Source organism: Piliocolobus tephrosceles, chromosome 2 (genome assembly GCF_002776525.5).
Source record: "Piliocolobus tephrosceles isolate RC106 chromosome 2, ASM277652v3, whole genome shotgun sequence".
NCBI lineage: Eukaryota > Metazoa > Chordata > Mammalia > Primates > Cercopithecidae > Piliocolobus > Piliocolobus tephrosceles.
Window position 1 is genome coordinate 58053608 of NC_045435.1, and position 24631 is coordinate 58078238.

Genomic DNA, 24631 nt, shown 5'->3' on the forward strand with positions numbered 1-24631 from the left:
CTGCCAATAGTCCCTTGCTGAATAACTAAAACCCTCTCCAGGGACCTATCTTATCCCATTCCTCCAGATGGCTGTGCCCTGGGCCTGGCCAGCACTCAGAACTTCTCTACCTCCAGCATCTGAACCTCAGACATCTCACCCTTCTACCTCACCATTTCCTCTGGCCTATCTATTTGTCCTATAATGTTCTCTAGTTGAACTTCAGAGTCTAGGTCCTTACTCCACCCTGTCCTTTCTCTAAGTACTTATTTCTACGTGTATGAAATGCATTAACTTACGAGTTTAAGTTCTAAATTCTAGTCTTTTTTTTTTTTTTGAGACAGAGTCTTGCTCTGTTGCCCAGGCTAGAGTGCAGTGGGGCAATCTCGGCTCACCACAACCTCTGCCTCCTGGGTTCAAGCAATCTTCCTGCCTCAGCCTCCCGAGTAACTGGGACTACAAGCACGCTCCACCATACCCAGCTAATTTTTGTATTTTTAGTAGGAACTGGGTTTCACCATGTTGGCCAGGCTGGTCTCGAACTCTTGACCTTGTGATCCCCCGACCTTGGCCTCCCAAAGTGCTGGGATTACAGGTGTGAGCCACCATGCCCAGTCCTGACTTTCTAATTGTCTTTGTTACTTTGGGCTTCTATATAACCTCTTTGCTTCCATTTCATAAATAAAAAAGGAGTAAAAACCAGTGTCTTCCTCCTTATTAATGTGAAAAGCACTTTGAAAACTAGAAAAAAAATTAAAGATATGACTATTTGTTAAAGTCCTAAGACATACATATTTCCTGATATAGTCTGTGTTATTCATAACAATTAATAAGGATATGTGGTAAACACCCAGTTTACAGAGAATGGGGATATCACATGTAATCGTATCTATATTTAAGTAGCTCAGCCTTCCAATTTCCAGACTTTCAGATCGATCATATGGTTGACCTTTTTTTAAAAAAGCTTTCTCTCTATGTGATCTATATCATTAGAGCTCTGCTAACCTACCACAGTCCATAACTGCTGGTGATAAAGGATAGAGGCCAATTTTATTTAAACTGCGATCTCTGTTGAGTATTGTAGTTTACAGTTGAGTTACAGAGCTGGAACATTTAATCTGCATGGCCCATTTAGCACAAGGGGAAAAGGGGCCTCTGCAGAATGGGCAGCCTGACTTGCATTTAGTAATCACAGTCTGGCAGGGGGCCTGAGGAAGTCACAGGAAATGGGGCCAGATATTCTCCTCCCTCTAGGTCTGAGATGGGAGCAACACAGGCCTGGTGCCCGGGAGCACAATGAGGAATCACACCAGATGCCAACGCTGAGGTGCTCTGTGTCTACTATCAGGGGGAAGACACCAACAAAAATGATTTAAATACAAGGTTCAAAGGGATGACTGACATGAGTGGGTACTGACCCCCATCCCCTGGAGGTTGGAGAAATGCGAGGTCGGTTCCAGATGGGGAAGCTGAGGGAGGCTTTATGCAAAACCTGGCATCTGAATGGGAACCCTACTGCCTAAGTTTGAACTAGTTGATTATATGATTAAAATTATCGAATATTAAAATGTATATTAAGAAATGATCATGTTTAAATAAAAGGTGATAATGAATATGCCAGCTGAGTTCTACTCGTTTTGGTGACGAGAAGCATCCACATCCTACCTCTGGGGTTCTGGTAAAGTCCCTTGAGAAAAGGAACAATAACGGATGATAAAATCATCACTGTTTGGAGAGCCAGGCATTTAGAGTTTTACAAACTTTATCCTTCCTAATAAGTAGCAAATCGTTACAATGCACCCCAGGCAGTCGAACTCCAGGATCCACATTCTTAGTCTCTGTATTAGGTTGGCTTTGCAAGGCCTCAGTGTCTGGCATTTTGTAATGGAAAAATCTGGGGTATGTCCACAGATTGACAATAAGTCCTTGATTTTAAAGGCTTGCCTTCCAAATCACTATGGTTGGCCACATAACGTTTTTAGCCAGAACATTTTGCTAATTATAACAACAGGAAAATAACAGTCACTTCCTGATTATAAGTGTTAATGGAGGAGAACAGTAGCATCGATAATCCAATGTAGTGAACAAAAGTCACCTGTTGGTTGATTACATTAGATTACTTTAAAAACGGCATGACATTTTTGTTGCTAATTATGTGCTATTTGTATACTTTTTACAACAACATTTTTTGGCATATTCGTAGTGAGGCAAGGTGGTGGAAGAGACTGGGAAAAGGTTAATCAGGATTTAACATTGCCTCTTGGATATAAACAACCACAATCTTGATGTTGGGAATAACACAATCATTTTATCTTAATATCAAAGCCTATGTACCTCCCACCTCACAGGCTGGAAGAATTCAGAGTTTACCTGAGAAATGAAGCTTATCATCCACGTCTTCTGCGCCCATGGAAACGTGCTGCTTTGTATGTAGCATGTGTGGGCTCCACAGAAAGTAGGTACACTGAGAGAATCCAAATATCTGGCAGAATAGAATTTCCTTTCATACAGTTAAGTCACAAGTGGATTCCACGTGCAAAAAAAGAGGGTAAGAGTAGGCACTTGGAAAGGTTAAACAAGCAAAGCAAATTTTCCTAGTGCTCCTCCTTCAGAAAAAAATCTCAAGCAGTAATATGTTCATTCCACTCGAGTGTATTACTCGGGCTAAGGGCCGAAGAAAGTCCCCTTGGCTGGCTAAGCATGGAAAATCTGTTCTTATACCAACCCAGCATTTCTTCTCTTACCTTTGGAAAACAGCAACTTAATTTTCCTTTATCCCTCCCCTATGAGTATAGGCTTAGTCTGATCAAGGTACTCTGGCTGTGCAACTCAAATGGAACTGATCACTTTCCCAGGAATCTGAATATTGAGCATAATGGCATCAAAATTGGAAACAAAGCTGATTCATCCCCACAATAGCATCCCAGAAAGACTTTCCAAAGTCCCAACTGTCTGCACCCGCAGAGTGGCCTGGTTCTTATTCTCCTCAAGACTTGTTCCTTCAGTGTTTCCTTGGCTCATGTGATCTAACCTGTGTCATTCTAATTCCTTACTTTTTGTTTGCTCAAGTTACCCAGAGTTGTTTCTTTGCTTACAACCAGTGGACCCTACCTGAGGCAACCATGAAAGCCAAAAAATGAGGCAAGCTTGGGTGGAGGTGCTTATGGGGCACTTTCTAAAACATCTTCAGCTCAGTTAGATTCAATTAATCCAGGACCTCATTTACCCGATGATGAAGCCGATTGGTCAAATACTTCTTCCAGGCACAATATTAGAAGCCAGGCCTTTTAACGCTTTTCAGCGTATCATGAAAGTAATGACACAGTCTTCCCTGGTTGGTTTGCTATGGCACACAGGCAGGCAACTGATGCAAAATGCTACTTCAAAGACCCCTTCATTCAATTAATCAGTGAGTATTTATTGCAAGGCACTGTGCTAGGCACTATGGAGAGTACATGGAAGATAAGACCAAAGTCCCTGCCCTCAAGGAGCTTACAATCTAGTTGGGAAGACAAGAGCGTACATACAAGAAAAGTAAGTAACAATACAGGAGTTAAATTAAAATGCAAGATAACAGTACAAGAGATTTCCAAAAGTAGTATCTGATTAATTACTAAATGAGCGGCATTGATAGGAGTTGCAGCTAATTCCGAGGAAGAATGTCATAAAGGACTGAAACATGGGAAGGCTTTGCAGACAAACTGGGGCTGGACAGTTTGTAGGACAGCTGGGATGTGGATGGGAGAGAAGGGTGGAGAGGGAATTTCAGGAAGGGGCAGCCATAAGACCAAAGGCACAGAGGTGAGACCAAAAGCAAGCAGTGTTCAAGGGTCAGGGAGGGCTTAGCGTAGCTGGATGCACAGTTAAATTGTTTTGGATTAAAAAGGGCCTTAAGGACCAGGTATGGTGGCTCATGCCTGTAATCCCAACACTTTGGGAGGCCAAGGCGGGCAGATCATTTGAGGTCAGGAGTTTGAGACCAGCCTGGACTAATATGGTAAAACCTCGTCTCTACTAAAAATACACAAATTAGCCCAGTGGAGTGGTGGGCACCTGTAATCCCAGCTACTTGGGAGGCCGAGGCAGGAGAATCACTTGAACCCAGGACAGGAGGCGGAAGTTGCAGTGAGCTGAGATCGCAACATTGCACTCCAGCCTGGGTGACAGAGCAGGACTCCATCTCAAAAAAAAAAAAAAAAAAAGAGCCTTAAATGCTCAAGTTTAGAACTTATCCTTTTGGAAATGAGGGGTGAGGGAAACAACACATATACTTACAGTAAATATACAAAAGACTTAGCTAATCAAGAGAAAATATTCAAGTCTCATCTTCAAGACATTTACTTGTGGATTAGGACCCTCTCTACTTCCAAAGAGGATTTGAAATCGTGTCTTCAGGGTTGTCAATTCCAAAGGAATAGCTCTGGGTCATTTAGATTTGGGTAGAGACTTTTGAGTCCCTCTATGATCCCAAATTATAATTAGCACAAAGGTAAGCTAACAAATTCCCTGACAGGCAGGCAGGAAAAATGCTCCCAAAAGACAAGTATCTTTACAAATGACAGAATATTTATTAACAATACCTTTAAAAAAGATTACATATGCTAGATCACTGGTAAATATCATTTACACTGGGGTTGGGAACTCCCTGGGTGTCTTTTTTTTTTCATTCATTTTATTATTTTGTTGATTTTTTTGCATGTGATTTTAAATTTTATTTTATTTTAACATAGAAGTAACCATATCAAACTAAGAAAGGAACACAGCTTGAAATACTGACAATATATTTTTTTTTTTCCGGTTACCACCCTAGTTTTTACACAAATGGAATCCTGATTATGACTTTATTGGATAAATATAAGAAGAAGGTTGAAAAGTTATATTATTTGTAAGCAAAAATGACAAATTACAGCAAATTTGAGTTCTCTGAGAAAGAAGAAAAGGTGGCAGCATGTTTACATGAGAAAATGTTTATAGAAAATTTCATTGCCTTTTATGTCACTGTTCCACTAGCGTTTGCTTACAAAACCTTTCCCATTGTAACAAATAGTTCTTTTCATAAGAATACAGTTTTGTTGATATTGTCATTTTCCAATGTGTGATTTTAAGACTTAGAAGGTAAAGTATATAAAGCAACTAGGCTACCTATTGCAAAACAGAATCATCAAGAAACCATACAATTGTACTAAAGGTCTTTTATAGAGTCATATTAAAAATTCTTGCAGCAACTATTTGTTGAAATAGGAGAAATCTTCCAAACTCCATATGTAATTTTGATTCAAAAGAAGGGCTCTATTATTACAGAGATACACATATTATATATAAGAAATTTTGTAAAGAAATTACTAATCCATTGACAGAGAATTACTTTTTTTTTAAATTTACATTCAAAATAGATACAGTTAAAGATAATAAAATTATCTTTTATCCTTTGAAAACTTGGGTGACTATAGTAACTTTTGGTCTATGTTACTACAGGATATATGTTACTTCAAATTTAATGTCTAAGATAGTGCTACTACAAAGACAATGCTAACTTAGTTGAGCGAAAAGAAAATCTTACTGTACAATGCTAAACTCAGGGATGGGAATATTGCACAAGGTGCCTCTTGGGCAGTAAATTTAGCTTTTGAGATTGCAGCCATTCCTGAAACCATCTCAAGTTGTATTGAACAACAAAATTCACAACGGCATGGGAAAACATATTGTACATGTCAAAAGGACTTGATTCAATGCATTAACCACTAGAAGAGTAATTTGCATACAACAGCCTTGAGTTATAGACCAAGTCTTCAGCTGTTCTGCCACGAGATCCTTGTAAAACTGTACAAGTAATTTGCAATTTATTTACCAAGATGAGTTTCAAACTCTGTCTTTAAAGGAAATATTTTCAAATTATAATTGCATGATTGTGTTGTCCATAGCATTTTACAGCTGAGGAAAAAAAGTAATATCTACATTATATGTTAACTTTAAAAAATTCTATAAAACACTAAATATATAATAAAAAATATGCATATAAGGACATATGTAAACTGCTTTGGTAACATCATATTACAGATGTCTTCAGTGCATTGCAGAGTTTCCAAAGAAACTTCAGACAAAGCTAGATTTGCTTTGAGGAAGTACTGTATAATGCCATTCCTAAAGAAGCAAAAAACATTTTTATTCCAGTAATAAGATGTACTTGAACAACAATATTACTTAGTACTGGGTGTCTTCAAAACAACTAGCTAAATGTTGCTTATATTATAAACAGCAAGTCTTTTAGATAACTTTTGTCATAAACTGGACCTAGCTGTGAGGGAAATCATTATTGTACTGATGGCTGACAGCGTACATGCATTCGAAGTGGAAGCCCCGGATCCTCTTGCGTAGGCATCTGAAAAGAGAGAACAAATTCACTCAAAACAGCCCCATCCTAGCTTCAAAGGGAAGAGCGGCCACGGGGCTTTTTGAAACAGCAGAACTGCGTGGATTCTACTGGAAATGATGATCAAGATCTTAATGGCTTTTAAATATCAGTTCTATGACTACCTAGCTATGAACCTGCGAGTAGGGTAGAGGACAGCCCTGTACCTCTGTCAAAGCATTTGTAAAATAAGGATGTTCCCATCTAATGTGAGAAGAAACTTCGATATTACTAGTAACAGTACTGATAGATACCATGCCACGTCAATGATGCAACAAAATGAAAATTGCTACTCCCTTTTGAACTCTATCTTTGTGCTGGGCACAGATGAATATGACACTTAAATCTTGCAAAAACTGGACGAAGGCCAGGTATTATTATTACCTCACTTAACAGATGTGGTCATTTGTGCCCAGATCACCCAGCTAGTAAATGGCTGAACTGGGGTTCAAACCCATGTCTGTTTAAATCTACCCCTTTTCTCCAAACAAAATAGCCTCAATCCTTTTTACATTTTCTTATGGGTCTTACATTTTTCATAGTAAGAAGCTATCAACTGTCACTCAGGGGTTCTTCAATCTTGTAAGATCTCTTTGACCAACCTAACGAAAAATTCCTTGAAACAGATCATGTTTGGCTCACAGTCACTTCCTTGTTACCTAATAATTACACCAATATAGTTGCTTAATATATGTTTTTGTAATGAATAAAACCAGGAATCATCAGTCTACCTAAAAATACCAATCCCTGCAATGATAAGAAAGCATGAAGTACAAAGTCAGATTTTTAATGAAGTGAGATAAATAAACCCCAGTCTTGTATTTTCATGGCCTTAAAATCTGGCTCCCTTTCAACAGAAGTTAGAGGCTTTGTTTGATGAAGTGAAGAATCCAATTGTCCCTGCTTTTAAGACAAAAATGCCTTTTGTGTTTGTATGCAAAAAAAAAAAAAAAAAAAAAAATGCAGTAAATATAAACTCCATTGAGAAACACTGGCATATCACCCCGTAGCAGAGGGATGTTACATGACTAAAAGTCAGGATGGTGGTGAGGATTTTGTCCATAATTTAAAATATCACTTCTTTACCGATGTCTTGAAAATTTATATCTCCAGCATTCAATGCTCCCCTAATCTCCAGAATGCTAAATCTGAAAGCCTGTGAAAATCTACACTTAGATATTTAACCGCAGTCTTTCGTTTCTTATTGCTGTAAAATATACATAACAAAATTAGCATTTTAACTCATTTAAAATGTACAATTCAGTGGTACTAAGTATACCCCAACGTTGTGCAATCAGCACCACTCTCAAGCGCCTCAACCTTTTTGTCACCCCAAACGAAGACCCAGTACCTAAGCCCCCATTCCCCACTGACCAGCCACTGCCAGTCACTAGCCTCACTCTGTCTCCATGGATCTGGCTATTTTTTTTTTTCTTTAAATAAATGAGATCACACACAACAACAAAAAATAATATGCTGCTAAGATATTTACAAACATGGTATTTGTAAAAACAGAATTGAATGTATTTGCTCAAAAAGAATATGCTATTCTCACATGCTATTCAACAATATTTGAAAGTGAAGATAATCTTGACTATAGAGAGACATATACATTGATGCACATTTTACATATACCCATTCAAAATAAATAGTAAATTCAAAATATTTCCAAGACATTGGACTGCATATACTGTTTCACTGGAGAAAAACTGCTACAGCATACTTAACAATGCTTTTCCTTCTTCCTTCTGACTGAGTCATGCTTTTAACTTTCTAAACTGTAATTCTGGGGTTACATAGATGCATAGAAAAATAAACGGGTTGACATGGGAAAACCTTAGTGACTGATTCGTGTCTGCTTTAATCTGATTTTTGATTAGCAACTGAGTAGATCAGTCAACACGGGCAAACTGATTTTTGCATGAAACTGCCTACGGCCAGCAAACATCTGGAGAAGGGAGGTAGTGTCCTCCATTTTATTTTAAGTCTTCTTTTGCAGGCTGAATGTCTTTTAAGCCCTTACTCAATCTGGAAGGCTGATAAGATAAGACAGGCAGGAGAAAAGGGAGAAAAAAAGGCATTCTCACTTGATATCTTTGGAATTCGAATTTGTTCACTGCTGCTGCCATCTCCTCCGTCACTGAATGGCTTAATTTCTATTATATAATCTTCATCGAAAGGCAAAGAAAGCTCCACCGATGTTTTATTTGTTTCAATGACAGATGTGCTGCTTTGTCTGTTCCATCTGTACAAGACCTGCCAATACAGAAAGAACAGGTGTCACCTGCCGTCTTCACAAAGGCTCCAAAGATGGAGCATTCATTTGTTTTCACCTCTGGGCACCAGCAAAATGCAGGGAATGTAGATGTTGTCTGGCTGCCCACTTGCATTTGGAAGTCTCATTTGTGGTGAGGGCCATGACTGCAGCTACCATTTTATTCCGAGGAAGGAGCTGAAAGGATATTACAACAGGGGCGTCAGCAACATGATTCTACCTACTGCCTAGCCTCTCGGAGGCTCAGCAGATACACCTGGGAAAATGGAAAAAATGAGTAGCTCCTTAAGGATGTACAGTGCTCTGTTATACATCAGGGGCTTTGGCATCAGAATAAACTTGGCCACTGGGGGATCATAGGCCACTTCACCTTTTTGAGCCTTACTTCAGTCATCTGTAAAATGGGGACAATAATACCCACTCTTCTGGAGTGTGTTTTCAAGATTGCACAAGGAGGCTGGGTGCAGTGGCCCACGCCTATAATCTCAGCACTTTGGGAGGCCAAGGTGGGTGGCTCACTTGAGGCCAGGAGTTCGAGGCCTGGCCAACACGGCGAAACCCTGTCTCTACAAAAAATACAAAAATTAGCCAGATGTGGTGGCACACACCTATAATCTCAGCTACTCTGGAGGCTAAGGCAGGAGAATTGCTTGCACTGGGAGGCGGAGGTTGCAGTGAGCCGAGATCACGCCATTGCACTCCAGCCTGGGTGACAGAGCAAGACTCAAAAAAAAAAAAAAGATTGTACAAGGTTTGAATCTGGTGAGGGCCTAGCTTAGAGGAAGCATGTAAAAAATAGTATCTCTGAAGGCTTAAAGATAATCAGACAACATACATGGCAAAGGTTAGAGCACAAGCCAGGCACAGTAAATTATGATCATAACTCTTAGAGACAGGACATTTCAGCACAGGGAGAAGATATCTGAAAGGCAACAGTAGTAACCTCCCATTCCTTCCCTCTGGAACCCCATTTTGTGGGGCTAGGTAACAAAAAGGCAACCATTGTCACCTTGGACATATCTGAAGCTTGCAACAGTCCTGTTTTCATCTTGGGTTCTGAGTCTGGAGTGGGATTCATTTGATGAGGTGGCCAACTAGCCTCCTAAAAACACATTCACCTACCTGGGATTGCCTGCTGTGACTGGCATGGACTCCAATCAGGAACAAAATATACAGGTCTGGGAAAGTGTGCCTTTACCTATAGAACCACTAAAGCTCATCCTCTGCAGTTTCCCCTGACAATTAAAAAGATAGGGTTGGATGAGGTCAGTGGCTTTTGGTCCTGGCTGCATGTGAGAACCATTGGGGTGCTTGTAAATAAAACACTTATGCTATAGCTCGGTGGTTTTCAACAGGGTGGGAGGGGCAGGGGAGCAATTTTGCCTCACAGGGAGGTATCTGGCCATGTCTGTAGACATGTTTGTCTAAACAGGTCCTGTTGTTGTAGTGGACAGAGAGACCAGGGATGCTGCTGAACAGTCTACAATGCCCAGGGCAGCCTCACAACAAAGAACTCTCTAGCTCAAAGTGTTGACTGTGAGGAGGTCAGAAACCCCTCCAGTTCCACTCTAGCCTGCCTAAGACTGCACAGAGGTGGGACCCAGGCTGTAGGTTTTTTTTTTTAAGATCAGCAGGTGATGTTACTGGGGGATAGGCATCATGGATTAGATGAATTCGATGAGTAGTTCTCAAATTCAAGCGTGATTAGAATCTTCTGGAGAACGTGTTTGAGCACAGATTGCTGGGCCCCATTCCTGGAGTTTGTGATTACTTCTGGGATGGGACCTGAAAATCTGCATTTCTGACAAGTTCCCAGCTAATGCCAGTGCTGCTGGTCCAAGGATCATGTGTTGAGAAGCACAAGATTAGCTCATCCTTCCCTAAGATCCCTTGTAAATTCTGATCTGCGGAGGCTAGAGACATAAGGTCACTCTCGTGTCTCAAGACAAAACCAGACACAAGTGAAATTCGTAAAATTCCCTTAGAATGGTTTTGAACCCATCTGTTCCCTGGCATTTCATCACCTTAATTTATGTCTCTCTAATACAAGGTGGAAAACACAATTTCCTTAAGGTAGAAAGATTCATAAGCGTCCCCTTCTTCTCTGCGGCATCAGTTGTATCAGACCCAGCATCCCTTTGCTAATGATTAGGCACAAATAAATCCTCAGGCACATTCAGGAGTGTCAAAGCTTCTCATCACAGCCCTCCAGGAGAATGGGCTGGCTGATGGGATGCAAGGTCACATCTGGCTTTGAGGAATAAATTGCTGCTTTGATTTACCTCTGGTCCTTGCGAGAGCTCAGAGGATTCAACTTGTTTCAAATATAAATCCAAAAGAAACACTTCCAGGAAAAAGCAGCCCTTTTATCAGCACTGCTTATCAGTCTTGCAATATTAGGGACTGCAGCAGAACCCAAATAAAGTCCTGTAAAACCTTTATTTATACCAAATACTTTGTTGAGCTGATTGACTTGAAGGCTGTGCTTGCATTTGATATAATCTAGGGTGGAAGACAAGGGGAAAGAATGGATTTGTGGGAACAATGATAACAGCAGCAAATATTATAGACTACTTCCATTATCGAATGTCTGAACACTGTATGTTCTAAATCAGGGGTGTCCAATCTTTTGGCTTCCCTAGGCCACATTGGAAGAAGAAAAATTGTCTTGGGCCACACATAAAATACGCTAACACTAATGATAGCTGATGAGCTTTACAAAAATTGCAAAAAATCTGATGTTTTAAGAAAGTTTATGACTTTGTGTTAGGCTACATTCAAAGCCATCCTGGGTCACATGTAGCCTGTGGGCAGTGGGCTGGACAAGCTTGTTCTAAACGCTTACATGGATAACCTCTTAAGGAAGGCCATGTTATTATTATGATTTCAAAGATGAGAACCTGAGACCTGGAGAGGTTAAGCAATTGCCCCAGGTCCCACGACTGGTGGATCCTACATTCAAACCTAGGCAGTCTGTGCTCCAGAGCCTGGATTTTTTTATTTATTTATTTTTTTTTTTTTGAGACAGATTGCCCACTGGAGTGCAAAGGTGTGACCTCAGCTCACTACAACCTCCACCTCTCAGGTTCAAGTGATTCTCCTGCCTCAGCCTCCCAAGCAGCTAACGTTACAGGCATGTGTCACCATGCCCTGCTAATTTTGTATTTTTAGTAGAGATGGGTTTTCACCATGTTGGCCAGGCTGGTCTTGAACCCCTGACCTCAGGTGAGCTGCCTGCCTCAGTCTCCCAAAGTGCTGGGATTACAGGCGTGAGCCACCGTGCCTGGCTTCAGAGCCTGGATTTTTAACTAAGACTAGCTTGGCTACCACCTGTAGGGCTCTGGACAAATTGCTTTCCCTCTCTGGCATCTGTCTTGGGGAACGCAAACCAAGGGAATTAGACAGTAAAAAACTAGTGGCCCATGGGTCATAATCAGTCTGCATATATTATTTGTTTGGCCGTCATAGTGTTAATTTTTTTTTTTTTGAGTTAGATGTGACCATTTCAAAACAAAGAAATTATACATTAAACATTTGTGGGTTCTACTGAACAACTGGAAGATATGGCCACACCGATCGCTGTGCTTTGGATGCTTGTCCTCTCCGAAACTCATGTTGAAATTTGCGATTTTAACAGTATTAACAGGTGAACCTTTAAGAGATAATTAGGCCATGAGGTGATTAGGCTCACCCTCACAGATGGAATTAGTACTGTTATGAAAGGGCAAGTCGGCTCTCTATTCTCCTCCCTTCTCCCTTCTTCCTCACTCTCCCTCCCAGCACTAGGTGTCAATAAACTTATGTTCATATTAATCGCCCAGTCTCAGGTATTCTGTTCCTAAGACTCTACAAAAGTGTGATCCAGAATAAAAGAGACTAAGCCAGTGGTCTATATTCCTGTCTGGCAACAACTGGCTGGAGTTGAGAAGTCTCATTCTGAATAATCACAAACTGCAGTTGGTCATAGTCCCAACACTTCCAATGTTGCTACACTGTCATAAGCCTACCTCAGGACCTTTGCACCTCCTTTTTTTTTTTTTTTTGCAGTACTTGGGACATTCTCAGAGAGCTGCCAAGGCCCAAATGAAATCACACCACTTGAAAGTGGCTCCTTAGTCTTTATATAAAATAATAAATTTCTCCTGTCTACTCCATGGCTTTCTCTATTCCCCTCACTCTGGCTTCTTTTTCTCTGTAGTACTTTGTTATCACTTACTATGTTTATTTATTGCTGGCAGGGAGAAGAACCAACTGGCTAAATGTAGAACTCAGGATCCATACTGCTGTATTCAGATCCCAGGTCTTCAACATACCAGCTATGTGAAAGGCAAGTTACTAAACTCTGTGTCATAGCTCTTCATCTGTAAAACTAGGGATAATAACTGCACCTACCTTCATGGGTTATTACAAAGTTAAGATGAGGCCGGGCATGGTGGCTCACACCTGTAATCCCAGCACTTTGGGAGGCTGAGGCAGGCGGATCACCTGAGGTCAGGAGTTCAAGACCAGCCTGACCAACATGGTGAAACCCCATCTCTACTAAAAATACAAAAACTCACCAGGTGTGGTGGTGGGCACCTGTAGTCCCAGCTACTTGGGAGGCTGAGGCAGGAGAATTGCTTGAACCTGGGAGGTGAAGGTTGCAGTGAGCCGGGATCATACCACTACATCCACCCTGGGTAACAGAGGGAGACTCTGTCTTAAATAAAATAAAACAAAATATAAAGTTAAGATGAATCGGAACGGTGCTTACTATATGTATTAGTAGTAGTTTCTGAATCGACTGAACATAACTCATTTATGTTATCTGCCTGGCTCTGTAGGTAGTTTAATTTGTATACTAAAATCAGATGCTCTACTTTAGCTCTAATGTCATAAAGTAGCTTAAGGATTTGTGTTGGCAAAATATTTGGGGCCTCAAACTTTCTAAAGTCAGCTTCTTGTTGAGACCGTCTACCCAAGCTGAGATCTAAAGAATCCAGACAACTTAGTGAAGACGGGAAAATAAACCCACACCCCAACACCTTCAGTATTTGAGAGGAAAACTTAACTTTGGAAAGGGTCAGTCTGAGATAAACAATAGCCATATTTAATGGGTCAAATTCTCTAGCAAAGGTCAACTCTTCCATTGCAATCAGATTCACTTTTTATTCAGCCTCTAATACTACCCTGAAAGTGACACTAGGGAGAGTTTCCTGAGATGTCATGGGAGGTGAGATATCATGGGAGGTACACACACACACACACACACACACACACACACACACAGAGAGAGAGAGAGAGTTGTTCATTGGTACCTTGGTAATTCAGGGAACTGGCTTCAGGACCTCCCTAAAATACCAAAATCTGTGGATACTCAAGTCCTGTATATACAATGGTATAGGATTTGTGTATAACCTTAGCATATTCTCCTATATACTTTAAATCAACTCTAGATTACTCATAATACCTAACATAATGTAAATGGTATGTAAATAGTTGTTACACTGTATTGTTTTTAAAATCTGCATCATTTTCATTGTATTATTTTTTGTGTTTTTTTCCCCCGAATATTTTTGATCCACAGTTGACTGAATCTGAGAATATGGAACCTGTGGATACAGAGAGCTAATGCTTTAAATTATTTATCTCTAAACATTCACATGTATATGTAGCAATCAAAATGTATAGTCAGTTACAGTGACATTCCTTGGGGTGTAGCTGAGGAGGTGTAGGGTATCTGGCTCCTCCAGTACCATCCCTAAAAAGAAGGGGGAGTGATTGAGCTGGAAATTAAGCAGAACTCAGAAAGTGTCCTTTCCTACCATCTGGTCTAACCCTGTTACCCACTCTCTTCTCCACTGCCAACACATGTGGTTTCTGTAGCATTTCACACACTTGACACACATCCATCACTTCTGTCCCTTAGAAGAAAAATTCTCAACATGGAGGCGCCACTAATATTTAGATATAGTCTGGATCTAGAAAATACAATGAACCAACATAAAAAATCGCATTTGGAAAAAAAGTGTCAATCCATGGTTCAAATAGGTTACATCACCTGGTCTGCTGCACAGATCTGAAATGGTTCCAAGCTCTCTAGTTTTAATTTGTTCCAATATTTTACTTTATTCTTTTTTTTTTTTTGAGACGGAGTCTTGCTCTGTTGTCAGGCTGGAGTGTAGTCGCTCAATCTCAGCTCACTGCAGCCTCTGCCTCCCCGGTCCAAGTGATTCTCCTGCCTCAGCCTCCCAAGTAGCTGGGACTACAGGTGCCCATCACCACACCCAACTAATTTTTGCATTTTTAGTAGAGGCAGGGTTTCACCATGTTGGCCAGGATGGTCTCCTTCTCCTGACCTCAGGTGATCCACCCGTCTTGGTCTCCCAAAGTGTTGGGATTACAGGCGTGAGCCCCAGTGCCCAGCCTATTTTATTCTTATAAAAATAAGTCGTTTCCCTAAGTCCTACACTAAGCCCAGCAGATCTTTCCCGGAAGGTGAGATGCCCTTGTGTTTGTCTTGACCTGCTTTATTCTCATCACATACCCTGCTTGATTCTATACTGTTCAAATGAATCTTCTAGATGTCTGCAAAAGTGTTGAGAAAATAAGTGTCAGAAGGACCTTTTTGGGAAGATGCTACCAATGCAAGGCCATATGAGAGTTTCTGAGAGGGAGCATGAGTATAAATAAGTGGCAACTAAATAATAATCATTACTCAATTTTTCTTCTAAAAATGGCTATAATCTTTTAGACACAGTTCATGAAGCAAACATCAGCTTGCATATTGATCCCTGCCCTTAAGAAAGCTGAAGGCACTCCAAGTTACTACACTCAACAGACTTCAGTTTTCCTATCGGTAAAGTGGTGGGAAAAAAAAGATTATCTAGGTTTGCTTCTTGCTCAGCTAACATTTGCCTGGTTGCCTGAAATAGCTTAGGTAGCTCCTGGCCTATTCGTTTTCTTTCAGCAGTAACCTGAAAAGGAACTTCAAATCTAGTTACAAGTTCACCCATGGAACATGTGTAATTCCCAGGGACTCCTTAAGCTTTCTACATTTTTATTGTGCTTTGTCTCCCTGTTCTATGGGTGTACCTGGAAGGAAATTTTTTTTCTCTCTTTTTTTTTCCACTCTCTCCCTTGTTTTGGTGAAATCAATTCTGCCCACATCACATCTGCTTTTTTTTCATGGTTCTTTCTCTCTCTCTCTCTGTCTTTTTTCTTGAGACAGTCTTGCTCTCTTGCCCAGGCTGGAGTGTAGCCATGAGATCTCAGCTCACTGCAAGCTCTGCCTCCAGATTCCAGCGATTCTCATGTCTCAGCCTCCCGAGTGGCTGGGACTACAGGTGCACCACCACACCTGGCTAGTTTTTGTATTTTTTTTGGTAGAGATGGGGTTTCACCATGTTGGCCAGTTCTGACCTCCAGTTATCTGCCCACCTCAGCCTCCCAAAATGCTAGGATTACAGGCATGAGCCACCGCGCCTGATCTTCATTCTTGCCTTCTTTCTTTTCTTTTTAGTCTTCTCTTCCCTCATTCATCTTCCAACCTATCCCACCTCATATCTCCTTTGTCATAGATAAAACTGATCAAATAAACTCTTTTATATTATTTTACACTAAGAGGTTAATAATTTAGTTCAGGACATGAAATCTCCATTCTAATACAACTATAGTGAACACATCTTTGGCTGGAAAAATAATAGTGACAATTCAGGCACTGTCCTCGGGGAGCCCCCGGTCTGGGGATTCACAGCAAGTCAGTTAATTACAATTACCCAAGAGGACGGAAAGTATTGTATTATAAAAAATCTTGCAAGTAGGCCAGGTGCGGTAGTTCATGCCTGTAATCCCAGCACTTTGGAAGGCCAAGGAGGACAGATCACTTGAGGTCAGGAGTTCGAGAGCAGTCTGGCCAACATGGTGAAACCCCCTATCTACTAAAAATGCAAAAATCAGATGGGCGTGGTGGTGCACAACTGTATTCCTAATGATTTGGGATGCTAAGCCAGGAGAATCGCTTGAACCTGGGAGGTGGAGGTTGCAGGGAACCGAGATGGTGCCATTGGACTCCAGCCTGGGTGACAGAGAGAGACTCTGTCTCAAAAAAAAAAAAAAAAAAAAAAAAAAAAAAGACTCTTGCAAATGAAGGGATCTCTGCCCATCAGGGAAGGCTTCTAAGCTAAAACTGAAAGCTGAGTGGCTGATTAGGGATATAGGGGATATGCAAAAGGTCAGAGAAAAATGAAGACACTAGAAGTTTCTCTTTTAATAAAAAAGTAAATGCAGTTCCAAAGTGTTTAAGTGATTTACCTTAAGTCACATAGCCAATAGAGGACCCCAAACAGGGTTTCCTATCTCTCTTTTTATTTTTACAGTTTAGACAGGTCTAGCTCTGTCTCTCAGGTTGGAGTGCAGTGGCATGATCATAACTCACTGCAGCCTTGATCTCCTGGGCTCCACTGATCCTCCCCGCTCTGCCTCCAGAGTGGCTGAGACCACAGGCATGCACTACCATGCTCAGACTCCTATCTCTTTCTGCTGTATATTATATGAACCTCCTAGAAAGGTTTAGTTTTAGAAAAGGACCCAGTGACAGTTCTGTAGATGAGTTCTTAGGGAGTGTTTCTCTACTAGTGGAATACAAGTCACTGTGCCATGTGGATGAAGGAAAAATAGTCCATCAGGGGGAGGGTCTTCCAAGTCCTTCTCTCGTCACATTATCCAAGGCTTTGCCACCTTCTATGTCAAATCCCAATTCCAGCTCTGGCTTTGCCTACTACTTTCTGATGATCCTAGGTTCTTTACCTAGTGCCTGACAGCACTACCTATGTCCTACTCTCAACATCTCTGTGCAAAAATGTGACAAGCCAGCAGCCTGCAGGCTTAGTTCAGACTGCATAGCAATTTTACGTGGTCTGCATTCCATTGCCTCAAGTGTTGTTTAAAAGCAAAACTAAACAAAATTAGAAGTGTTGCCAACATTTTACAATTGGAAGATTTTACATAACAATCTTTTTTGCTGCCATCTTTGAAACATTGGCATGTTTAGGGCATTGTGCTCACTTTTTCACAAGGCAACAGAGGCAGGAAGTTAGTTGCAGCTGGTACGCTTTGACAGCAGCACTCTCTAGTTAGCTGCTGCTCCCGCCCTGCATGCTTCTGCCATTTATATTATCTAGTAGGCATGCCTTTGCCATCCTTTCATTTGTTTTGTGGTAGATAAAAGACCATTTCACAAGATTCCGGAAAATGTTGACTTCCAAGCTCTTCTGCCTGAAAACATTTCAAAATCTTAGGTTTGGTTTTATAAGCTTCCATTTTATTTATTTATTTTTATTTAGAGACAGGGTCTCACTACATTGCCCAGGCTGGACTCCAACTTCTGGGCTCAAACAATTCACCTGCCTTGTCCTCCCAAGTAGCTTATACTACAGGCACATACAACCAGTCCCAGGTTTATACTCTTTCTTTTGCAGTGAAAACTGGGACTTGCAAAATTGCAACAACCATTTTTCTTTTGAGGAATGAATACAAACCCACTGGAGTTCAAGAACATTGTCAGCATCACCCAATGATTGTGGTTTCGCAAACGCTTTTTAAAAGTCATTTACTCATAACATTCTAGGACTGAATGGGAACAAAATGCTATATAATTAAATGCTCACACTATATTTCCCTTTCTGACCTTTCTTTAGGTGGTAATGCAGGTAATGCTTGATTATTTCCAGTGATGGGGAACCCTCTGAGGGTTCATTTTTTTTTACAAGGTTTGACTACTAGAAGGCAAAACAGAGCCAAAATTTATCTCCATGTAGCCTTCACCCATTGACCATAGTTTTGTTCCTTGGAAACTTGAGGGAAAATTCTACTTGTCATCTCGTATAGTAGCCCTTCAGATATGTGAAGTGGTTATCATGCTTCTGAGGCTTTTTAACCCAGTGGTATATCCTCAGTTCATTCACTGTTCAGATGTTTTGAGCCAGCCTCCTGGTCAGTCTTCTCGATGCATGTTCTCAATGCAGTTACAGTCCTCTCAGTGCAGTCTTCTCAGTGCAGTCACAGTCTTCTCAATGCAGTCACAGTCTTCACAATGCATGCTCTGGTTTGCATGCATTTGGTTTACATCAGTTCCTTCCCTCTCTGCACATGCATGCTGCTTCTCATAACAAGACGTAGAATCCATTTTCCCTGCCTTTTAATCTGAGCTGGCCTCACAGTAGCCAGTTTCATCCTTAGCTTTTAAAAGGGCTGGCAGCTTCTGCTTTCTTCCTCTTGAAGCTGACAACTGTGTAAGAAGTCTGACTACTCTGAGGTCACTATACCGTGAGGAAGCCCAAGTTGTCCGTGGGGAGAGACCTCATGGGGAGCATGATCACTGGCCAACCTCAGCTTTCCCACCTATCCCAGCTAAGAAGCCAAAAGTGTGTGAAGAAGCATCTTAGTTATTCCAGCCCTAAAATCTTTCCATTCTGTCCCTATCCACATTGCAAAGTCATAAAAAATGATACATTGTTGCTGTTTTAGCTCCTAGCTTCCCTTGGTTTGTTAGGTAGCAACAGGTAGCTGGAAACCTTGCAAGATATTTATAACCCCTTTTAATTGCTGCCACAAGGCTACAGACATGTTCTTTTCATTTTCTCATTAAAGACAGGCCAACATTTATGGGGTCAGGCAAACATTTTCTCCAATTTTGCTGCTTTTTCTCTCTTTTTTCTTTTTCTTTATATAACTCTTTTGACTATAGAAACATATGAACAAAAATGATTAATCAGGAGGCTACTAAGTTGACTAAAAAAAAAATACAACTGAGACAGGAGCAAAACAAAGCTGACAGTAGAAATGTTTAAAAAGTGGTTCTTCAGGGTATTTTTGGAGACCCAAACACAGGGTCTTTACCCATTTCTGATTGATGCTGCCTGAACCTAAAGTTAAGGTGATTGTCTAAATCCTGACCAATTGCCATAGACTACAACTCAGATCAAACCAGGTTGGAGGCAGCGATTCCTACAGCGTAGCAGAGCATCACCAGGGAAACTGACAATGCAGACAACTGTATGATTCATGGAGGAGACTGCCCCGACTCACAGCAGGATTAGGTGCCTCTGCAAAAAAGAAATTACCTACTTTGTATCCTTTTACTTCTGACTCATTATCCAGGGCCTTCACTTGATCCCAATTCAGGATAATTTTGGAGTCTGATGAATTCCATATGATGTTTCCAGGGGGTTGACTTGGTGCTATAAAAGAATTAAGATATACGAAGTCACAGATTATTAAGTCTCAATGGATTCTGAGGAATATCTCCTTACTAGAATTCGAGAGTGGAGGCAATTTAATGGGCTATTGCACTAATATGTGTCTTCAAGGTCACTAAAATCTGATGAGATACAGCATTGCAAATGGAAAAAGATTCAGTTGGTCGCCTAACATTTATAGCTAAAAGAAGTAGCCCTTCCCAGTAAGGAGAAAAACATTTCTCTTTCTGTCCTCCAGAGCAATGAATTTTGCATGGTATACGGAAAGGTTCACTTAAAATGCTGAGGGAAATTTGAATCCACATGCTACTAATTAGTATGCAAATGACCATTGGGAGGTGGGGATAAGGAATAAACTTGGGATATGTGTGATGAGTCCCCAAACTATTTCTGAGCAAATCTGTTCTTACGTGGCTTTCGGGTTGTCACATTGACTGTTGCACTAGAGGGGCCTGTCCCAGCAGAATTATATGCCTTGACGGCTAAGTGATACAGTGCACTGCCTTTTAAGTTCGTGATTTTTGTTGATGTCTGATTTCCAACTGTTCGTATTTTTCTAGCATTTTCTTCTTTGTCTTCATGTCTCCAATATTTAACCTAAGAAAGTAAACAGAAAGACCTTGGAAACCATACCCAATGGGGATATTTCCAATGTTATCAGGTGATTTTGTATGCAGATTCTTATGATGGAGTTAGTTTTCTATACCACATCATGAGCAGAGCTATCAGGACAAAGGACTTCATATATCTTGAGAAATTATCCACTGTAAGAAGGGTCCCTTTTTTGTACTCAGCTTCCTAGTGAGACGGTAGATTGATACAACCCTCGTTCATTATTGGGCATTATCAGAAGTCAAAGCTCATTTTGCCAACCATCCCATAAATGCTTAGATTTGCATATACTTCGAAAAATACCGCTGGAATATAACACAGACAAAGGGTAGTCTCACAGCTGAGTAATTCAATGCTTCCATCAATGTTCAGCCGGAAGCCAGGCCTAAAACTAATGCCTCTAAGTGGGAATGTGGGTCATTTCCTATAAGAATGTGACTTGGAGGACTCATCAAGGGGTACAAATTCTCTTTCAGACCCAAGGCACATATGTCTTGCCTACCTCATAACCTTGTATTCGTCCTCTATTCTTCTCCAGTGGCGAGGCCCAGAAAACTTCAATATCTGTGGCAGAAAGACTTCTGGCAAAGATACTGGCTGGTGGTTTGGTGGGTTCTGTAGATGAATATGGAGACAGTAATTACTCTATCAGCTATATTAGGACAGGATTATAGGTACTAGCATTATAAGGTAAAAAAATTCATGGTTATAGAATCGTCCTTAATGATTGTAAGCGAAACCCTTATTTTGCAGAGGAGCACTGATTGATAGCTGGAGTTGGTGGTAGTGAATATTTGTCCAGTGTTTGGGTTTTGAATTTAGGTGTGGGTAGAAGAGAAGACCCACTTAAGTTTAAGCACCAAGTTTTCATAACCAGCAATTCCCTTAACACAGATCCTTCTCAATTAGCATCTCACAAATGTTATTGCTTATGACATGGCTAAGCTGCTTTTCTTTTTCTTTTTTGAAATAGGGTCTCACTCTGTCACCTAGGTTGGAATGTAGTGGCATAGTCATGGCTCACTGCAGCCTGACCTCCTGAGCTCAAGCCATCCTCCCACCTCAGCCTCCCAAGTAGCTGGGACCACATGCATGTGTGCCAACACGCTTGGCTTTTTTTTTTTTTTTTTTTGGTAAAGACTGGGATCTTGCTATGTTGCCCAGGCTGGTCTCAAACTCCTGGGCTCATGCTATCCTCCCACATCCCCCTCCCAAAGTGCTGGGATTACAGGCGTGAGCCACCATGCTTGGCCACTAAATTTTGTTTTAAGGAAGACTATTGAAAGAAGAATGTTAACATATACAAGTGGTATACACAGCTATGGCAGAAATCTGTCAAAAATAACTGAAATTTGGGAAACAGTCAGTCTAGTCTCTCCTTTGCAACCAAAGATGCTGAGGCCCAGAGAGTATACGTGACTTATCCAAGATCATACACATTGCAGTGTGAACCTGAAGTGTCACCCAGCTCTTTTGAATATTAGTCATGTCAGCTGACTGTCCTTTTCCCTTTTTCCTCTCATTTTCATAATCCAGAGACATGAACTATTATCTAAGAGAAGTTGAAGCCTATGCAAAGGGCTGAAGCTTGTTTGAATAAATGTAAATCCTTTGGTAATGGTTGGAACATGAAATATGCAGGGAAAGGCATCAGCAGCTGAGTCAGACAGAAAGGCAGCAGCTAGATCATGGAGGGCTACTGAATCTAAGGGGATGATTTCTCTAACTGGGAATAAGTTATTGCATCTTCACTGACTCTAAATCAGTGATTCACCTTTCAGATGTTTTAACATGGTCCCATTCTGAGCATCAGCTTTAAAACAACATAGACAAACTCCAATGGTAATGAAGACTGTGTGAGAGGCATCCTGACAGCAGGGATAGCATGGAAGTGGTAATAATGTGTGAGAAATGTTAAACGTAATGATGGTATGGATGACAGTGAGCGCAATCACATTGCTTCATGGCTTACTCTTTTCTTTAATAAGTGAGAATTTTTTTATTTTTTTTATTTTTTGAGACGGAGTTTCACTCTTGTTGCCCAGGCTGGAGTGCAATGGTACGGTCTCGGCTCACCGCAACCTCCGCCTCCTGGGGTCAAGTGATTCTCCTGTCTCAGCCTCCTGAGTAGCTGGGATTACAGGGATGTGCCACTACAACCGACTAATTTTATATTTTTAGTAGAGATGGGTTTTCTCCATATTGGTCAGGCTGGTCCTGAACTCCCAACCTCAGGTGATTCACCCACCTTGGCCTCCCAAAGTGCTGGGATTATAGGCATGAGCCACAAGTACAATATGCTTTATGAAAATACAAGTGGTAAGAACATGCAAATTATATTCTGATATTCACTTAAATTCAAAAATAAAATTCTTTCGAAAGTAATGATAACATATAGATAGATATGAAGATCTTATATGGTACTTGCAATTCTGGACCTTAGCAATGGAATCAATAATGGACAGCCATGTGTTTTCATGTACAGAGCAGTTGCTATCTTTTTAAGAGATTCATGGTGGACAGTGAACCACAGTTTTTACATTATCCTCTTCTCAAATCAGGTATGCCTTCAATATATATGTACCATGCTAAATTGATTGTACATCCTAAAATTCACATTTTAGAATTGAAGAAATATTAACAGTCAATGATCTAGGCAGCATAAACCATACCTTCTTCTGCAGAATACACCACTGTGGTGGGACTGAAAGGGCCTTCTCCTTTGTTGTTGAAGACACCTACTTTAACCTCAAAGGGAGAGAAGGGACGCACGCTCTCATTCCTGAACACGTATCTGGAGGCGTCAGCTGAGGCCAGCACTGTCAGCATCCAGATCATTTTACCATAGGGCCGGAAGGCCACCACATAACCAAAGCCTCGACCATTCTGTAATTCCTCAGGGACCGTCTGGGAAAGAAGGGATATGGTCTTCAGAAATCATAGTAGTTTGATTCCAATGCAAAAATTGTTTTTGTTTCCCTCGTAACATTCTTGTCTACATCCTTCTCCACCCATCTTACTTGGGGTTTTGTTAACAGTCTTTTAAATTTAGGGCTTGCAGTCAGTCTGTCTTAAACAGTTATAAGGTCCTAGGCAGGGTTGAAAACGTAATGAGGATCTGTAGTCCAGAGCTTGCTCTTTGATGGGGCACACCCAGCTCTGAAATGGTTGGAAATGATTGTAAAAAAAAAAAAAAAAAACAAAACTGGACATCAGTCTCCTGAAAAACAGTATTTCCAACACATATCCTCTAATACTAAGCTTCCTTCATTGCCAAATAGACAAAAGATCTCACTGAAGGAAGAAAAACCATCTTGGCCAAAGATCCTCCCTCTCAGAGGGAAGAGTTCAGCTGGAGGGATGAGTGATTTCTTTCACTGCTGTGCTCTGGCTAAATGAAAGATTTTAATTTCTGGGGCTGTTTAGAATCTTTCAAAAAAAATGAAGAACCCTTTCTAAAGCTCCCACCTCTTCTCTCAAAGCCAATTTTTAATAAATTGGTGACTAACTTTCTCCCAGGTTGTTTTAAAAAATACCTCCTAAAAGAGGGCCCCTTCTGGAAGCAAAGCCAATTGCCAGGAAATTGTGCCAGTGCACTGACTCTAGTGCTGGCAGACGCTTTAAATCAATTGGCCATGCCGCAATTCAGGAAGAAAAGAAAAACCAGTTTTATGTGAAACAGCCTTCTTTATTTTTTTTGTAACTTGTGTTGTCTTCCCTTCATGACTGTTTTTACTGTGATGGATTGAATTAAAACTTGCCTCAACGATGGATGGGCAAGCACCATCCTTCCTGCTAGCCATTAGCTACGTGAGAGGGAGTATCTGCACTCAAATGAATTTTCACTGTTAAAAACAGAGGAGGAAAGTTCCCAGCTATGTCTAACATGGAGGAAAATAAAAAAATAGCTTCGATGCATGTACGTTCCTTTTGTTCTGTGATTCATTTACCTCCCAGGTTATAACCAGTTCAGATTTGCTGCCTCCGCCACCACTGACATTCGCTGGTGTGACTTCGGGGACTGCACATGGAGACAAAAAACAAGTCATGTCAGGCGGCAAAGGTGAATGAGGGTCAGGAAGGTTGCCTGACAGAGGTGACTCACTTTCAATGAGTACT

At 40.9% G+C, this 24631-nt stretch overlaps 1 protein-coding gene and 1 long non-coding RNA gene across 6 annotated transcripts in view; one reads left to right on the forward strand and one right to left on the reverse strand.

The window, feature by feature from the left end:
• The first annotated feature begins 529 nt into the window (after positions 1-529).
• LOC111546981 lies at positions 530-23805 on the forward strand. The gene is made up of 4 exons (XR_002732988.1): positions 530-1362; positions 20461-20561; positions 22294-22403; positions 23074-23805. It is a non-coding gene; the product is annotated as an uncharacterized LOC111546981 (long non-coding RNA).
• CNTN4 (contactin 4) overlaps positions 4526-24631 on the reverse strand; it is a 976954-nt gene continuing 956848 nt past the window's right edge. For 3 of the 5 annotated variants that reach the window (XM_023218604.1, XM_023218608.1, XM_023218606.1), the window contains 7 exons: positions 24463-24533; positions 23185-23419; positions 21015-21127; positions 20311-20497; positions 19770-19882; positions 8476-8644; positions 4526-6358 (listed from right to left, as the gene is read on the reverse strand). In XM_023218604.1, coding sequence (XP_023074372.1) covers positions 6258-6358; positions 8476-8644; positions 19770-19882; positions 20311-20497; positions 21015-21127; positions 23185-23419; positions 24463-24533 — 989 coding nt within the window. In that variant the 3' untranslated portion in view covers positions 4526-6257. The remainder of the gene's footprint in view (positions 6359-8475; positions 8645-19769; positions 19883-20310; positions 20498-21014; positions 21128-23184; positions 23420-24462; positions 24534-24631) is intronic. The other 2 variants (XM_023218603.2, XM_023218605.1) reach the window with 2 other exon arrangements.